At 48.7% G+C, this 17401-nt stretch overlaps 2 protein-coding genes across 3 annotated transcripts in view; both read right to left on the minus strand.

The window, feature by feature from the left end:
- Positions 1-94: 94 nt before the first annotated feature.
- On the minus strand, positions 95-9547 carry LOC113425700 (neuronal acetylcholine receptor subunit alpha-7-like). Its single transcript, XM_087943303.1, has 10 exons — positions 9321-9547; positions 7245-7384; positions 6573-6617; positions 6351-6460; positions 5718-5797; positions 4953-5120; positions 4651-4845; positions 3417-3503; positions 2645-2754; positions 95-2003 (listed from the first exon to the last, which is right to left on the minus strand). Exons 1-10 carry the CDS (start codon positions 9385-9387, stop codon positions 1479-1481), a joined length of 1527 nt encoding a protein of 508 aa, XP_087799429.1. The 5' UTR covers positions 9388-9547; the 3' UTR covers positions 95-1478.
- A 3530-nt stretch (positions 9548-13077) lies between these two features.
- The window catches only part of SNX27 (sorting nexin 27), a 13076-nt gene continuing 8752 nt past the window's right edge, over positions 13078-17401 (minus strand). Inside the window, exons 8-13 of one of the 2 annotated variants that reach the window (XM_087943302.1) lie at positions 17015-17104; positions 16423-16572; positions 14884-15012; positions 14698-14757; positions 14448-14510; positions 13078-13861 (exon numbers count right to left, since the gene is read on the minus strand). In XM_087943302.1, coding sequence (XP_087799428.1) covers positions 13814-13861; positions 14448-14510; positions 14698-14757; positions 14884-15012; positions 16423-16572; positions 17015-17104 — 540 coding nt within the window. In that variant the 3' untranslated portion in view covers positions 13078-13813. Of the gene's footprint in view, positions 13862-14447; positions 14511-14691; positions 14758-14883; positions 15013-16422; positions 16573-17014; positions 17105-17401 lie in introns of both variants that reach the window. The other variant, XM_087943301.1, reaches the window with a different exon arrangement.

The following is a 17401-nucleotide window of genomic DNA, read 5'->3' on the forward strand; positions in this document are numbered from 1 at the left end:
TGATTTCTCTCTTTTTCTGTCTCTTCTCTTACTCTTTCTTTCTTTCTTTCTTTCTTTCTTTCTTTCTTTCTTTCTTTCTTTCTTTCTTTCTTTCTCTCTCTTTCTCTCTTCTCTCTCTCTCTCTTTTGTTGGGTCTCCCTGTTCTTTTCCCCTCCTCTTCCTTCCTTCGATTATTTCACTTTGGGGGCGGGCTGGGTAGTGGGTTTAATAGTGATTTTGTTTAGAAGGACCAAGGGAAGAAGGGGTTCAAAGAAGTGGGGGGGGAAGGGGGGGGGAACGGTGATTTTCAGACAATATCAAGGCTTAAATTATTGATTATTTATTGCTGTTTACTTTGAATAATTTATTTTTCTCTTCGTTTCAATAAAATAAGCAAAAAACTAGAATGAAATGACACACTTTGGCTCGTAAGAGTGATATGCTGAGGATATGCTAAGAATATATGTGTGTGTGTGTGTGTGTGTGTGTGTGTGTAAAAGAGACATCTTCAGTCATGTTGGTCAAAGGAGGCTTATCTTTTGTTGTTATTTACACACACACACACACACACATATATTCTTAGCCATTGTGTGGTCATTAAGTGACTCTGTTTTCCCCCACTGCCTTGGCTTGTCATACGTCGGCTGGGGAACCTCTGGAACGGCAATCACGTGATTCCCCAGGGACCATAACTTTTGATCAGGTGACCATGGAGATGCAATGGTCGTAAGGACAAGGGCCTATCCTAAGTCACTTATTTTCAGTGGTGGTGTAACTTCGGTCGCTAAACGGATTCTCGTAAGTTGAGGGCCACGTCACAGTGAAAACCGAGGTGGATTGGAGCATTAAAACATTTGAAATGGGACAGAATTTGGGGGGGGTGAGAAAAAGACCCCTTTTTTTCCAATGAATTTTCAGCAACTTTGATTGGAGTTCGGTCCCGGAATCGTTCCCCTGCCAGAGGGAACTGAGAAGAGATCCATTTTTTGGGAGGGGGGTCTTCAGAGTCAAGACAGGGTCTCTAGGAGTTCACAAGAGAGAGGATGGGGGCTTTGGGGGAATGCGCCCCCAAATTCAGCTCCCTCTTGGGTAGGGTTTTGTAAGCCCCCCTCGCCTCGTGGTCCAGCTGGACCCCGAAGCCCTCCAAAGTCTGAACATTCTGGTGGCCCACCAGAACTTCCTCCTCCAAGCCTTCTGAAGTCTGAACATCCAACATGGCCCCTGAGGGTTGAAGATGAAGAGGACTGAGGTTTTGAGGGATCTGGAGGAGAACTAGTCCAAGACGACAACACCCCATTGTCCTCCCTGGTCAATGAGGACCTCCGTCTCAAGAGGAGCTACCTAACTACTGCATGCAAACCTTGGTGCCGGTCACAAAATCCGGGTCGTTGTGGCATGCACGAGGAGGAAGGTCTCTGGCCAGCCCCGTCTTTCTCCATCCAGGGAGGCCCTTCTCCCCATCTCAAGGAGGCCCTCAGAAGACGTGGCACCCCGGCGCCTCAGAGGAAGTCCTTGGTGATGGCCTCGGCGAAGTTGGGGGCTGCCATCAGGATGGCGATGGAGCAGACGATGTGGAAGAGGGCGAAGAGCACCAGGCAGAGTCGGTCAATGATGGCCCCGGCAAACCTCCACTGATTGCAGGTGGCTCGCGCGACGTCTTGGCTGCGGAAGCGTTGGGCCACGTATCTCAGCTCCTTCAGGATGGAGCTCAAGTGGAGGGCGGAGAGAGGGTCCTCTGGGACGGAGGAGGGAGGTTCCGGGGAGAAGAGGAAGGGACGGGGTATGTCCGGGGGTTTGGTGGGGAAGGGGGCAGGCGCGACGGCAGCAATGGGGATCCCTGCATAGACCAAGTGTCCATTGGCGATGGGCCCAGCTGGATGGGTCGGTGGGCTGCCTTCTCCATCACTGTTGTCCGAGCTGCAGCTCAGCAAACTGGGGGCACAGGGGGGGCTTCTCCCGGGTTCTTCTCCTGGTTGGCGCATCCTCAAGAGCCAGGCGCCCCAGTTCAGCACCAGCACCTGGACCTGCGTGGAAGAAAGTGCTGGTTGAGAGAAAGGGACCCCCCGTCTGGCTTGGAGTCCAGACCACTGAAAGGACCGAAGGAGAAGGGGAGATTTATGGATTTCAATGCCCAGAATTCCCCAGCCAGTATGTCATAAAGCATGCTGAATTCTGGGACTTGAAGTCTACTCCTCTAAGGCATGCTGGCAGGGGGATTCTGGGAGTTGAAGTCCACCGCTCTTAAAGTGACCAGCATTGTGAAACGCGGCTCTAGGTTGTGCCATGTTATGATGGAAGCCCCCATTCACGTATGTAAGAATACGAATGTACTCTTTTTTTAAAACATACACACACACACACACACACACAAAGAATTAGAAAAACAGAAGAGCTAGCCAAGAGAAGGACGCTGCAATTCAAGTTGATGAAAGTGCATCTCCGCCAGCTTCAAAGGTGCCATATTACGCCAGCCAAGGGGTGAGATTCACAAAGGGGTACTCCGGCGGGAGACAGAAAGTTTGGCAGAAAGTTACGGAAATTCCATATTTTCAGTCCCGAAAGGTTTGCAAGGAGCTCCCACACACACACACAATTGATGGGAAAAGAGCAGGGATAAGTTTCACGCACACACATCCCCAAGTCTAAAATGGGAGGTGGCACTCACCCATCTTGGCATGGATCCTCCCTCGGGATCGTGGTGATGGTACTGGAGGACAAAAACGGTGGTCATCACAGAGAGACCCACCATACCCATGGTGCTGGCAAAATACTGCCCTGCAGAGGGAAGCAGATTGGAGAAATCCCGGTGTGATCTCACTTGGGCTTTTAAGCCTTCGATTGACCCCCCCCCCAAAAAAAACCCCACAAACCAGCACCCCCAAGAAAAGCAGGGAAAGAAGACCCTTCCAGCAAAACCTCAACAGCCCAACCATCTTCTTCCTTCATGCCAGATTTGGACTGTGCCCGTCGAGACCAGAGGTGGGATTCAGCCGGTTCACACCGGTTCTAGAGAACTGGTTGTCAAAATCTTAAGTAGTTCGGAGAATCAACAAGTACCACCTCTGACTAGCCCCGCCCTCATCTATTCTCCGCCTCCCAAGTCCAAGCTGATTGTCTGGGTCTTCTTGTGTTGCCCTGCACGGGAGAACAGAGCTGGAAAGCAGGTTAGTGGGGCGGGGAGGGAAATGGGGATTTTGCAGTATCCTTCCCCTGCCACGCCCACCAAGCCATGCCCATCAAGCCACACTCACAGAACCGGTAGTAAAAAAAAAAATTTTTGAATCCCACCACTGGTCAAGACCGTTACTGACCGTTCGTCCCTTGCAAATATAGAAAATCGGAGGTGACGCAGTTGCACCCCGAGTTTTGGAGACGGAGGAAGACAGCGGGGCGGGGGGCAGGTGCTCTGGTTGCAATTAAATTCCCCTTCTCCTCACCTATCAGTGGCACCGAGTCGGAGGTGGCTGGCATCACTTCGGCCACCAGCAACATGAAGACGGTGAGTGACAGCAGCACGGTGATGCCTGGGAGAAACCCCCCAAAAAAAGGTTAGGGGTTCCCAGGGAGCTTTCCTTGAAGAGGGATCAGCCCCCGCCTGCCTCAGCCTCAGTCTTCCCATCTGCAACATGGGGAGAGTTTCAGACTGGCCTCCAAATCTGTCAGGTTTAGACCGGTTTTTGGCACAGGAGGAAAGAGATTTATTTAATATTTTTTTTGTCCTCATTAGACCAAGGGTGGGGGAATATGGCCCTTTTATGACTTGTGGACTTCAACTCCCAGAATAACCACTTGTCTGAAATGGTCTAGGGTTTCCTGCCTAAGCAGGGGGTTGGACTAGAAGACCTCCAAGGTCCCTTCCAACTCTTCTATTATATTCTTATTATTCTATTATTCTATTCTATTTTCTATATTCTATTCTATTTTCTATATTATATTCTATTTTCTATATTCTGTCTATTTTCTATTCTATTTTATTATTCTATTCTATTTTCTATATTCTATATTCTATTCTCTTTTTTCTCCTATTCTATTCTATTCTATTCTATTTTCTATATTATATTATATTTTCTATTCTATTCTATTATTATTCTATTCTATCTTCTATTTTCTATTTTCTTTTCTCTTCTCTTCCATTCTCTTCTATTCTTATTATTCTATTATTATTCTATTCTATATTCTATTTTCTATTTTCTCTTCTCTTCCATTCTATTCTATTCTTATTATTCTATTATTATTCTATTCTATTTTCTATTTCCTCCTATTCCATCCTATGCTATTCTACTGTTTTCTATTTTCTATTCTATTCTATTATTTTTCTATTCTATTATTATTCTATTCTATTTTCTATTTTCTCTTCCCTTCCATTCTTCATTCCTCAGCCAGCCATACCGGCTCAGGAATCCTGGGAGTTGAAGTCCACAAGCCATAAAAGGAGCCGCAGTCCCCCCCACCTGTGCTGTAGGCTATCAGGGCCCTTGTTCTACAAAATCTAATTTTGTTTTAAGATGTTTAGTTAAGGTTTTCTCCCTCTCTCTCTTTTCTACCTGCCAAAAAAAATAAAAAAAATAAAAATCTCAAATTTCCGCCTGCCGGTTAAACTCTCTCGCTCTTCCTCTTCTCCCGGCTGCACCCACCAACCTCACCGCCTCTCCTTGCACCCACGAGTTTTACCCAGAGAAATCTTCTCCCCGGAATTGGCGGGCAAGAGGAAGACCAGAAATGTCACGGCCGAAAGGAGCAAGCAAGGCACCAGCATGTTCAGGGCGTAGTACAGCGTCCGGCGGCGCATAATGACCACGAAGGTGACGTCCAGGTAGGGCTCCCGGCAACAGTCGTAGAAAACCCGGTTCTCGCTGCCAGGGACACCTGTGGGACGGAGGGATGGAGAGGAAGCGCCTACTCCCGTGGGAAGAGTCAACTTCAGCAATGCCAGAGGGACCCCCGGATGGGGGAACGTCAACGTCAACTCTTACCCACAAGGTCCCACTCGCCGTTGGAGACGTAGCTGGACGTGTCGCTCTCCAGCATACGGAGGTCGAGCAGCCAGCCGTCGTGAGTCCAGGAGCCAAATTTGAGGTCGCATTTTTGGGTGTCAAAGGGGAACCAGCGGACGTCGATTCGACAGGTGCTTTTTAAGATCCCTGCAGGGAAAAAAAGGGGGGAAGGGAGGGTGAAGAATGGAGGTCGTAAGGAATGGCACGGATTAAAAGCAGGGACGTTTCGTGACCCAGCTAGGTAACATCATCAGTGCTGGTGAGGGTGGCTTGCTCCCTGTTTATATATAGTAGATCAGAGCTGGGTGGTTTTCCTGCAGACGTTTCATGACCGAACTAGGGAACATCATCAGTGCTAGAAGGGAGGGGTTGGAGGAGGAGGAGGAGGAGGAGGAGGAGGAGGAGGAGGAGGAGGAGGAAGCACTGTGGGGTCCTTGGTTCTCTCTGAACTTGGTTGTTTTCCTGCAGACGTTTCATGACCCCACTAGGGAACATCATCAGTGCTAGGATAAAAAGATTTCCTCAAATGGTTGAGTGGCAGCGAAATCTCAAACTCCTTTTCTAAAATTTAGAATTATTTTTCTAGAAAAGTCATGCAGGACCCTGCGTGTAAAATAAAGACATCCATCCTGCAGCGCTCGGCGATTCAGACCTTATGCAATGCATCGGACTGATCGAACGGTTTTATTTTTTTTATAAGAAAAACGAAAAATAGATCTCCTTTTGGTACCCTTCCCGTCTCACCTGGGGGAAGCCACTGGCAGTAACCGCTGGAATTCACCAAGACATGGGTGTGGAGGGTGGAGTCGAATTCCTCGTTGGCACTGAGTAGGAAAATTGGGGAAGGGGGACACAAAGACCCACACATACACACACACAGAGCCCAGAGTCAGAAATGTCCAAGCTGCAGTCAAAACATTTACATTTCTCACCTCGTCCTGCGAGCAGAAAGGACACTTACATCCCCCCCCGCCCAATAACTGCCTAGTCCAGGGGTCTCCCATATAGTCACTTGAAGACTTGTGGACTTCAACTCCCAGAATTCCCTTGGGGCTGGCTGGAGAATCCTGGGAGTTGAAGTCCACAAGTCTTAAAAGTGGACATGTTTGGAGACCCCGACCCACAATTCGAAATCTAGCAAAGGTTACATGATGGATGGAGAGGAGAAAACAAGAATTAAACTCTTTAACTAAACAAACAAACAAACAAACAAAACCACCTCCCAAGAATTTAAATTCTTTAAATAAAAGAATTATTTAAAGCCTGTTGAGAGGTTTTCAAAATCGCCACTGGCTTGATCTTCCGTAACTTTCTTTGTATCAACTCCAGGGACCCTAAAAAGTGTCTCCCCCCCCAATTTATGGAGCCCCGCCTTACCTGTTGTAGAGAAGGATGTCGGGTTTCCACACCTGGTCGGCCGAGAAACGCAGCGTCTTCACCCCGGGAAAGTCAGATTCGTTCCATCGCAAGTAATGGTCATACCAGTACTAAAAAAAAGAAAAAAGCAGGCCATTTTTTACGAGGCGCCTAATTTTGGGGTGCCCTTTCCCTTTTATCCTCCTTAAATTATATATAGATATAGATATTTAAAAAATGTACCATCTGCAGCCAGACATTGGTGGTGAGAACTTGATTCTTCTCGTCCTAAAATAAAATAAAATAAAATAAGGAATGTTTCTTAGCACCACCTTAAAAAGCCACGCGCCGTTTAAAAATCCAAAAAGCACTCTTCTTAGCCAGAGGCCATTTGGTTTAATCCTAAGGCACTGCTCGACTTACGACCGATTCAAAGTTACCACCCACGCGGAAAAAGAGATTTACTGAGGCGGTTTTAGAGTTTGAATGGTCGTCACCTCCTCTCTATCATCCTGAAGACGTTTTGGATTCTTGGCAACATTTACAATCGTTTGCAGCGGTCTCGTGGTTACGTGACCGCATTTTACGCCGGTTTTGCTGAAAACTGGCCTTTCCTTCCAGTTTTTTTTTGGGCAAAAAAAAAAAAAAACCCCGCATCCTATCAGTTTGTTTAATGACTGCAGCGTTTGTGTAATGACTGCCATGATTGTTTGATGTAAAATGCTGCATGCAATTCCAGACAGCCTTTGGAGCTAAACTTCTAAAAGAGGTGGACTCTCTAGCAGAAGGACGTCACGTGGGAAACCCCCCCCCCCAACAATATATATATATATATATATCTTGGAATACAGAAGAGTGACTTCGGCCGGAAAAATGAGGGACCTGTTTTTGTTGCTCATCATCTCCCAGACTTACCAGGTCCATGATCTGCATAAGGCTGAGGGTGAAGTGGACGGTGATGGCTTGGGCGTCATCACTCACCGGTCTCTCCAAGGGGATGTAGTCCTCCATCAGGTCCTTCAGCAGTTGCCGCTGGTGGAGGCCCCCTTCGGAGTCTGCAAACCGAGAGTGGAACATGGGTGTTTTGAGGAGAACATCAAGATCCAGAAGTCGGGGAGGTGTTTTTGCCTGGAATCTCCTACTCTGGGAAGTCCACCTCCTTGGCTCGCCCTGAAGTCAACCTACAACTTGAAGTTATATGGGCGATATAAATCAAAGGGTCTTTAAAAGAAGCGATGAGCACCTTAAATCGTCTTTGAACAGATAAGGGGGCCTCTTGAGCCCTTGGAACCCAAGTTAAGACGGCTATTGTTTCTTTTAAAGACCATTCTATTTATATTGTTTGTATAAATCTGTATGAGGTTGAAGAGGCTAGATATAGCTGGCCTATTGAGAAGGACCGGTGGGGGGGGGGGACATGACAGCAGTCTTCCAGTATTTGAGGGGCTGCCCCAAAGAGCCATTTGTCTGAGATGGAGTAGGATCGCCTGCTTGACCAGGGGGCTGGACTAGACGACCTCCCAGGCCCATTCCAGCTCTGTTATTCTGTTATTCAGTTATTCTGATATTGTTTTTCTTTCCTTCCTTCGTTCCTTCGTTCCTTCCCTTCCTTCCTTCCTTCCTTTCCTTTCCTTTCCTTCCTTCCTTCCTTCCTTCCCTTTCCTTCCTTCCCTTCCTTCCTTCCTTCCTTTCCTTTCCTTTCCTTTCCTTTCCTTTCCTTCCTTCCTTCCTTCCTTTCCTTCCTTCCTTCCTTCCTTCCTTCCTTCCTTCCTCCTCTCCTTCCTTCCTTCCTTCCTTCCTTCCTTCCTTCCTTCCCTTCCCTTCCTTCCTTCCTTCCTTCCTTCCTTCCTTCCCTTCCCTTTCCTTTCCTTTCCTTTCCTTTCCTTTCCTTCCTTCCTTCCTTCCTTCCTTCCTTCCTTCCTTCCTTCCTTCCTCCCTCCTCCCTCCCTTCCTCCTTCCTTCCTTCTCCATCACTGGAGGCTTTTAAAGAAGAGACTGGACAGCCATTTGTCTGAGATGGTGTAGGATCAGGGGGCTGGACTAGAACACCTCCAAGGTCCCTTCCCACCCTATTATTCTATGATCCGCTCCGCTCACGTGATATTTTTTTTTCCAAGAACTCTCTTCAAGCCATGCCACCGTTGCCCATAATCCCCTCCCTCGAACCCAACCAGGGGTTTTTCAACCCAAAGCTCCCGGCCCAGATTTAAATCCCCTGACCCATCTCCCCATGCCAATGGCAGCCCGGAAGAGGCAGAATAAAACCTCCGTGTTCCATGCCCCCCACGGCTCTGCTTCATGCCAATCTGCCACAGCAGGGCTGATCTTGAATGGAGGGGGGGGGGGAAAAAGAGATGGAGAAGGAGAAGGTGCCCCACCCTCGGAAGCCCTCAAGAAACCCTCCCGTCCCTTCCCCCTCCCTTCCCCATTCAGCAAAGCAGCAACGCAACATGCCAAAAATAAATATATATATGTAACTCCATAGGCAGAGAAGAGGGAAGACGGCTGCGTTGGCTTTCATGCCTGCAAAGCCAGAAGACACACCAACGGGCAGAAGGCAGAGCATGACAAAACACACACAAACACACACACAGAGAGAGAGAAAGACATGCATAAAGACGCACACACCATCTAAAGCTCAACAAGGCGGCTATTCTGGACGACAGCCAGACAATATTACAGAGAATTTAGAGTTGGATATTTCCCATAGAAGCTGGACCCAAATCCCTTTGGCATCTCTGGAAACCAGGCAGCCTTCAAAGCAAAGGTCTGGATTCATTCTCGTGTGTGTGTGTGTGTGTGTGTGTGTGTGTGTGTGTGTTTGTGTTTAAGACCCCTTTCCCAAACCCCATGGGTTTTCGGCCCCCACCTCCAAGCCTTTTGAGGCCACCACCCCCCACTTGCTCCTGCCTGGTTGTTATGCCCGGAAAGGTGGGCAGGACAGGTGGGTGGCCGGAGAGGAAGAGGAAGGAGAGGAAGGAAGCACCTCACCTGGGAGGAAGAGGAGGAGGAGGAAGAAGAGGAAGGTGAGGAGGCCAGTGGAGGAATCCGTATCCATGTCGGTTTGGAAAAAAGAGGATTTAAATCCACCCCCGCAAATCCTCCCCGCTTTGGACCAGGGAGCGAAGGAGAAGATGATGGTTCATTCGCAGCTTAGCCAAGACAGCAGACTGAAGCTTCGTTTAGGAGGAGGAAGAGAGAGGGAGGGAAGGAAGGAGGGAGGGAAAGAAAGAAAGAAAAAAGAAAGAAAAAGAAACTAGGTTCCAGCATCCCTTGTGCCCTAAAGCATGCCTCTCTCTCTCTCTCTCTCTCTCCTGGAGACCCCCTCCCCATTTCCAAGGAACGCCCCCCCAGAAATGAGAGAGGCAGGCAAAGGGGTGGGTGGGCTTGGAGAAGGGCCAGGGAGGAAGGAGGGGGGCCGGAGGGTCCACAGGCAGCCAAGATGGAGATGCTGCAGCCAGCCAGCCTACAGAAGAGGAGGAGGAAGAGGAGGCCAAAGGACCGGCCATCATTGTCTCCCCCTCCCCAACCCTCCTCCTCATCCAGCCGGCTTTGACCACAGTCAGCCTCCATCTTCCAGAGGCTCCCATCCCAGCAGGAAGCTCCTTGAAGACTGGCAGGGCCAGCCCAGGGGGGGGGGCACCCTGGAGGTCATCCAGTCCAGCCCCCCACTCAGTTATGGAATCAGCCGCCCCCTGAAAAAGATGCTGGGGTCCTTGCTAGCCACCGATTGGGGAGGATTTTTTCCTTCTTCATTTTATGCCAAATCCAATTTAATGCAAGAGTTTTACAATTATTATTATTATTTTTTTTAAAGGATTGTGCCCTCTCCACATTCTCTCGCCCCCTCACCTTCTTAAATCCGCCCCCCTCCCTTGAATATTATCTGTTATCTGTTAAATGGCTAGGTAGGAGTGCCCAGTGTTGTTGGATACAAGATGGGAAGCAAATAAATTTCACTAATAAATAAAATAGAAGCCTTGGATCATGGAAGGATCCAGACTGACCACTTGGGGCAAGATTTATTTCCTGTTTGGCAGGTGTGCGCACACACACACACTTTGGAAAATCCAGGAAAAAAATAAATCTTCCAAGCAAAATCAACCATTTGGAGCCCACGAGAAAAAGCTATTTTGGCCTTCGCTGGACGGAGAACTTTAAAAAAAAAAAAAAAAAAAAAGGATTTTCTCCATCGTCTTGAGATTCTTCCAAGTAAAACTTCTTTTTCTGTTGTTTTTTCCTCCTTTTTTCCAGGCAGAATTTTAAGATGGATTTCCTTTTCTTTTTTCTTTTTGGTCCTGCTTCAAAAATGATGACTGATTTTTAAACTGAAATAAAATTCGTAAAATAATAATAATAATTACTGACTTCATCCACGCCTGTGTCGGTGTTATAAAAAAAGATTTCAGGATTATTAATGTCAGCTGAGGCCTGAGGTTAAATTAAAATCTAGGAAAGGTTTAAGTGAAATCTTTTTCTGCCAGCATTTCTGGGTCTCAAAACTTCAAACGGCTCTGAATCCCGGAAACCAAGAGTATGTCGTCGAAACATTTTCAAGTTTCTAGTCCACAAGGCTGCCGATGCCCCGCTTAGGAATTACACCCACCAAAATCTAAATGTACATAAAAGCCAGGATGTCAATTAAATGAAATGTACAGTTCTTTCAGGCCCTGGTCGCATGCAACATGCACACACACAAATTATTCCAGAATTTTGATGTTGAAAAGCGTTTTAGTACTAGTAAAAAAAAAATTATTATTATTTTTTTTTAGATTTCTGGGCCGATTCTTTGAATCGAAGTCGTTAAAAACCATCATGTAAACTGCGCCCCTTTGTGGGCCACATAAAAGACATAGAAAGCGAATCAAATGAAGGCTAGGGCCGTTTCATCGAATAAATCAATTTATTTAAAAGAATATGTTACAATTAGTTGTACTAATTGATTCTTACCAAACATTTTTTTTTTTGTTTTTGTTTTAGAGTAGTTAGCTCTAAAGATGAAGAATGCCCTGGGCTCCCCCCTCCCCTGCCCCCTCCCAAATTTCTCCAAGCCCTTTCTCCCTTCTTCTTCGCCAAGACAGTCCTTCTTCACACCCCGAAATCACAGAAAAAAAAAAAAAAAATAACAAGGAATATGCAGTGAAAAATTACAATTAGAAGTCTGTCAAATAAATTAAAACAGTGAGAGACGCACACGGAGAGCACCAGAGAACCCAGGGCTTAAAGATACATATATATATATATATATATATCTTTATTTATATATACTTTTTGACTCGAACCAAGATTTGTAAAAGAATAAAGAAAAGGAAATTTGAGGGAGACGGAGACGGGGTTTTTTTTTTTTTCAGCCTATAATCTTTGGAGAGCAGACTGGGATGTTAAAAACAACTCACAACTCCTGGTAACAGAAAGAAAGAACCGAACTTTTAAAAAAACAGTGAAAAAACACCAGTGGGTTCTTCTTTGCTAACAAAATGCTGTGGTTTTTAAATGTTGCATCCTTAAAGAGAAAGGGAGAAGGGAACACACACACACACACAAACACACACGCAGACAGACACAAAAGCCGTTTGATTTGCTCAGAAACGGAGTAATTTTTGCAACTCCAAACTGGCATTCGTGGTTGCGGGAAACCAAGCCAAGACACGGTTTTGATGGAGAAACAAACTGTTACCCAACTGTTACTGGGAGTTGCTGGTCCTTCCTGCCCCCCCACCCCTCCTCACCTGCGAGTCCCTTCGGACCCCTCCCACCTCTTGGAAACCTGCACCCAAGAGCACCCAAGGGCACCCTGGCAGGGCGGTTGTGAATCAGACCAGCATTCCTGAACCGACGTCCTCAAATCCCCCGTTAAGAATGGAGAGGGAGGTGGGGGGGGATGTTTTTTTGGCTTTGGCACTCTCCAAGATATATGACTTCCAATGGAAGACCCTCCGTCTACTAGCGCGGCCCAATGTGGGAGGCGCACGGCCAAATTTGCACTCTGCGCAGCCCGATTGGCGCTTTAAGAAATGAGGATTGCCCACGCTCTCCGCTTTTTTATGGTTGCTTGGGCTAAAGCAAGGGGCTAGTCCTTAAGGAGATGTGCCCTTCCAGTACATCCTAAGCGCTGATAAAACGTCCAGTAGGATCCGGGAACGATTGCACGCTTTTTAGCGCACTTAGAAGCATCTCTCGCCATCGGGGGCGCACGGCTATTGTTAGTTTCTTGCCACCATGAGGTCTGGTGGGCGCCTTATTTTACCATCCCAGGCACTAAATAGTCCCCAAATAGTCATGTCTGTCTGCAGGAGTGTTTTTGTGGTTAGCAACTGGCAACCCAGGGACAAGTGAGGCCTCAGCTCCCGCGTGACGAATTAGCAAAAGGGCTTTGGCAGGGGGGGTAAAAAAATTTTTTTTAATTTCCCAGGCACAGAGACAAACTCTGCCCCATCTCAACGCCTTGTTAAGCCGGTTGCAATGTCTACTTTCGGATTCCTGGAAAGGAAAAAACTAAATTACTTCTTCTTTCTTCAGCCAAACAGAACCAATGTCAAGCTATGAAACCAAGGAAGCTGTAAATGCCACAAGGGGGAAGCGACAAGCAGAGAAGCTGGATTTTGCAAAGGACTTAAGAGGATTTTCCCCCTCCACCGCTGTATATGTGTGTGTGTGTGTGTGTATATGTATATATATATGTGTATATATATATATATATATATGTAAAATCCAAAGGTTGGGCGAGAAAGCTCCCTCTTTTTCCTCCCCACCCCCCAAAAGTTTCAACTTCAACCTTTCTTAAGCTGCCAATGAAAATTCCTTGCAAGAAAGGCTGCAGAATCTGGGCTGGTTTTCGTTTTAAACCGGGTTCAAATTGTGCCTCCCCGGGAGCTCCGATGCGGCACACAAAAAGGGAAGCGCCGATTGGAAAGTCCCTCTAATGTTAACAGCCTCAATATGAAAAAAAAAAAAATATATATATATATATATACATATATATGTGTGTATATATATGGGCGTGATAAGTTTGTCTCTATATATATATATTTGTTTTTTGTTTTTTTTACATACATACATATATATTTCAGACAGTGCAAATGGATGTCAGGGTTGTTAAAAGAAAAACGGGGGGCTGGAAATGTTCAACAGGGGCCTCAGAAAATGTCTACCCCCCCCCCCAAAATGAAAAAATGCTGGAAACAAGAAACCAGGTGCCCCTCCCCCCAACCTTGTTCTGGATCACGGTGGTTTCCCTGCCCTCCCCTCCCCTCCCCTCCCTCTCCCTCTCCCCCCTGCTTAACAGGACATTCACGAATGGAATTAATATGAGTTTAATACAGTAAACCGTTCCCCTCTTTCTCGAACCTCTTTTCTTTTCTCCTCGTTTTTGAAAAGTGTTAATGTTTTGTGTTTTTTGTTTTCCAGGAAGGGTTTTGGGGTGGGGGAGGGGGGAAAAGGGGGGATAATACGCTCGGTCGGCCGGTCGGTTGTCCGAAGCGGATTCAAGTCGTGATGTCCCGTTGCTCTGTCCGCATTAACTGGAAGATGTTCTGGAAGAGAGAAAAAAGGAGGGAGGAGGAGGAAGAGGGGATGAAGGAAAGAGGCTGAAAACGAGCGTGCCTGTGTGGGGAAGGATTTCCTCGAAGACAGACAGTTTGGTCCAGGGGTTTAAGGCGCCGGAGCAGAAACCGGGAGACGGGGAGTTCCGGTCCCAAAACTTAGGTAGGAAAGCCGGCTGGGTGACTTTAAGCCGATGGCCAGGAGACGGGGAGTTCTAGTCCAGATTTCAGCACGGAAGCTAACTGGGGGGCTTTGGGCCAAGCACCAGGAGACGGGGGAGTTCTAGTTTCGCCTTAGCCATGAAAGCCGGCCGGGTGACTTTGGGACGGGGAGTTCTAGTCCTGCCTTAGGCACAAAAACTGGCTGGGTGAGTTTGGGCCGATCGCCGGGGAGTTCTAGTCCTGCCTCAGGCATGAAAGCCCAGCTGGGTGACTTTGGCCCAGTCCCTCCCTCTCGGCCCAGCCCACCTCGCAGGGTGGTTGTTGTGGTCTCTTCGCCGCCCTGAGTTATGGATAGAAATAATAACGGCGGGCTATAATTAAAAATAGTTAAAACAAACGGCCAAGCGCTCCTCACCTTGCTGCACAGGTTGTCTTTACTGCAGTTCTTGTTGTCCTTGTCGGTGGCTTCCTCCTCCACCTTTCAAAGGAAGATTACGGCTGAGTGGCTGAGGCAGGCCAGGCGCAGGGCGTTCTAGTGCCCAGAGGGCCCAGAGGGCTCTGGTCTTCCGCGGGAAGCCTCGCCTGGCTTCTAGGGGAGGGAGGGAGGGAGGGGAGAGGTCCCCACTGGGTGACACCGGCCCTCCCCAGCCCCTCCCCACCTTCACCTCCTTCCGCCACTTCAGTTCGCAGAAAATGCGCTCGAAACACTCATGCATGTAGTTGAACTGCAGGGAGAGGAAAAATCCCAAATTCAGGGCCCTGGGGCTTTAACCCAGCGCCTTCCTCTGGCTTGGGTTCTAGAGGGAGGCCCCCTCTGCCCCCTCCTCCTTGCCTGCCCCCCTCGGGCTTACGTAAGGGGTGAAGATTTTGACCCATCGTGGCTTCTTCTCCCCTCGCGCGTATTCGAAGCAGAAGGCCATCCCTTCTTCGTCCGTGTCCCACCGCTGCATCTCGTCCCATTCGAAAGCGATGACTTGATTCTGGAAGAATCCCAGCGGGATCAGGGCCAGGATCCGGAAGGGGAGCACCACCCCCACCACCCCAGGGGATCCAGAGGTGGGGAACGCGGGAGGCTCGGAAGGGTCAAGCATGTCCGCTGCCCCAGGGCTTCCCAAAGCGGCGAAGCGGTGTGGACGCCAACTCCCAGAATCCCCCAGCGCCAGCATGGGGGATTCTGGGAGTTGGAAGTCCACCAGATGAAAGTTAATCCACATTGTGGGTATCAACGTCCCCCCCCCCCGCCCAGCCCAACTCAGCATGTACACACCTAAACTCCTTTTCCCAAATTCCCATTCTGAGTAACAGAATAACAGAGTATTGTAAGGGTCAATTGGAGGTCCTTTAGTCCACCCCCTTGCTCAAACAAATGGCTGTCCAATCTCCTCTTGGAAGCCTCCAGTGATGGGAGCACCCAGGACTTCTGGAGGGGAAGTCCTTCCGCTGGTTAATGGTCCTGATTTCGCCTTAATTCCGGGTTGCTTTTCTCCCTGATTGGTGCCAACTTCACCCTCTGGGAAATCTTTGGTTGTGGTCCGCTGGCAGCCTGCGGAGACGGCAGCAGAGTCGGACAGCGGGGGAGGAAGAGGGGCAACTCCGGGAGTCTGGGGAGGACTCGGGTCCAGGTCTGATGCAGACCTGGGCCCAGGGCCATCTGGGAGTGGTGTGCTGACTCTGGAGCCTCCAAAATCTGACAGCAGCGAGGCAGAGGAGCAGAGGGAGCCTGTTCCCAGTGTGCTCATGCACAGAGCTGCCAGAAGGCAAGAACGGTTAAGACAAAAGGGGCGACTCAGGAGTACGGCTTGGAGGCGATTGGCCCCTCCCATTAAGACATCAAAAGGAGGAGCAAAGAGACAGGAGCCTTTGCAGGAAGCAACTTTGCTCGTCCTGGTTGGTTGGAAACCTGAAGCTCCGTGTTGAATTTGCGTTCTGTGTTGGCTTCGTTTAACTAATTGGACATTTAGTTGTTGGCAGCATTTCAAGGGAGATAAATGTGCGTGCTTATCAGACTTATCCCAAGGGATTTTGGCAGGCTTCCGTGGGACTGTTTACAAACTGTGTGAGACTCATGACGGGCTGTGAATGACTAAAATTCACAGCCATGGAAATCAAGAACAAAAGGGTTTTGGGGAACTAGTGTGTGTTTGTGAGTGTCTCCATAAGCCTTGGTCAGAACAATCTGCCCCCAAAGATTTTCCACCACAAACGTGAGATGTTACAACATGAACCCTTTGGCAATGCCATGAGTATTTTTTCCCCCCGCTCTTTTCCTACTCTCTCCTCCTCCTGCTCCTCCTCATCTCTCCGGGTGGGAGCTTCGTCTCCCTTCCCAGACAGATCTGGAGGGTTGGGAGGGGGAAACAGGTGAGGACCCCATCCCCCCCAGAGCTGACCTCGAGCTGGCCCTCCTCGGTGCAAGCGTGGAGCTTAAAGTGCTGGATGCTGATGGCTGTGATGACGTGGCCCTTCCGGCGAGAATCGCAGGAGCAGTGAGGGAAGACGATCTCGTTGTAGCCCTCGCATGTCCGCAACATGTTCAAGTACTGCGGGACAGAAAAATGGGGAAAGGGGTGTGTGTGAAAGATTTGGAGGAAGGGGTCTCCCCACCCACCCAGGCTCTCAACTCATAAACTGTTTCTATGGTTGGTTAGTACTTTCTCCGAGAGTCGTGGAGGGGCCACTTGGAGGTTGATAGGTGCCCCTGAGGGTCACCTGAATCCTTTAGCCGGGGGACCTCCAAGCGGCCTCAACGGCACTCAGAGAGAGCGCTAATGACCAGAGGGACTGCAAGGAATAGAAATCCTTCCACCATCCAGCATTCCATCAGAACCTGAAGAAGCCTCCTGGATGAGGAGCGAGACCTCTTCGAAGAAAAACAAGAAAGTCCAGTGGCCTTTTGAAAGACAGAACCTTTTGGGACAACTATGACCTGGGTGACCCAGAATCTCCAGAGACGCTTCCTGCCGGAAGCGGAGAAGACCTTACCATAACCATCTTCCTCTGTTCTCCAAGCTTCTGCAGCTGGTAGGACTTCTCCTCGGCTTTGATGTAGCCTTTCTTCACATCATCGACTGCCTGGGTGGGAAAAAAACATGGGATCAAGGGAGAATTCCCCCCCTCCACCACCAAAAAGGAGGGGGGGGGGTTTCTACTGTTCTACAATCCCTCCTCCCTCCTCCGTAAGTGCGTCAAGTTCCTCTAGTCCTCATGGCGGGAGGTGGCCAATCAAGTCAGAGCTGAAGAGGGACGAAGGAAATAACGCTAAAAGGAAGGAGAGGATCCCCTTCAGTTTCTTCTGGTCGGTGGTGATGGTAGGAAGATCCGTTTCTGCTCCTTCCCCTCCCCCCCTTCTTGATCTCATGGGAGGGGTCA

The sequence above is a fragment of the Notechis scutatus genome, chromosome 14, assembly GCF_049901735.1.
Source record: "Notechis scutatus isolate UNSWTSFEM ecotype Mainland chromosome 14, rNotScu1.2, whole genome shotgun sequence".
NCBI classification, from domain to species: Eukaryota; Metazoa; Chordata; class Lepidosauria; order Squamata; family Elapidae; genus Notechis; species Notechis scutatus.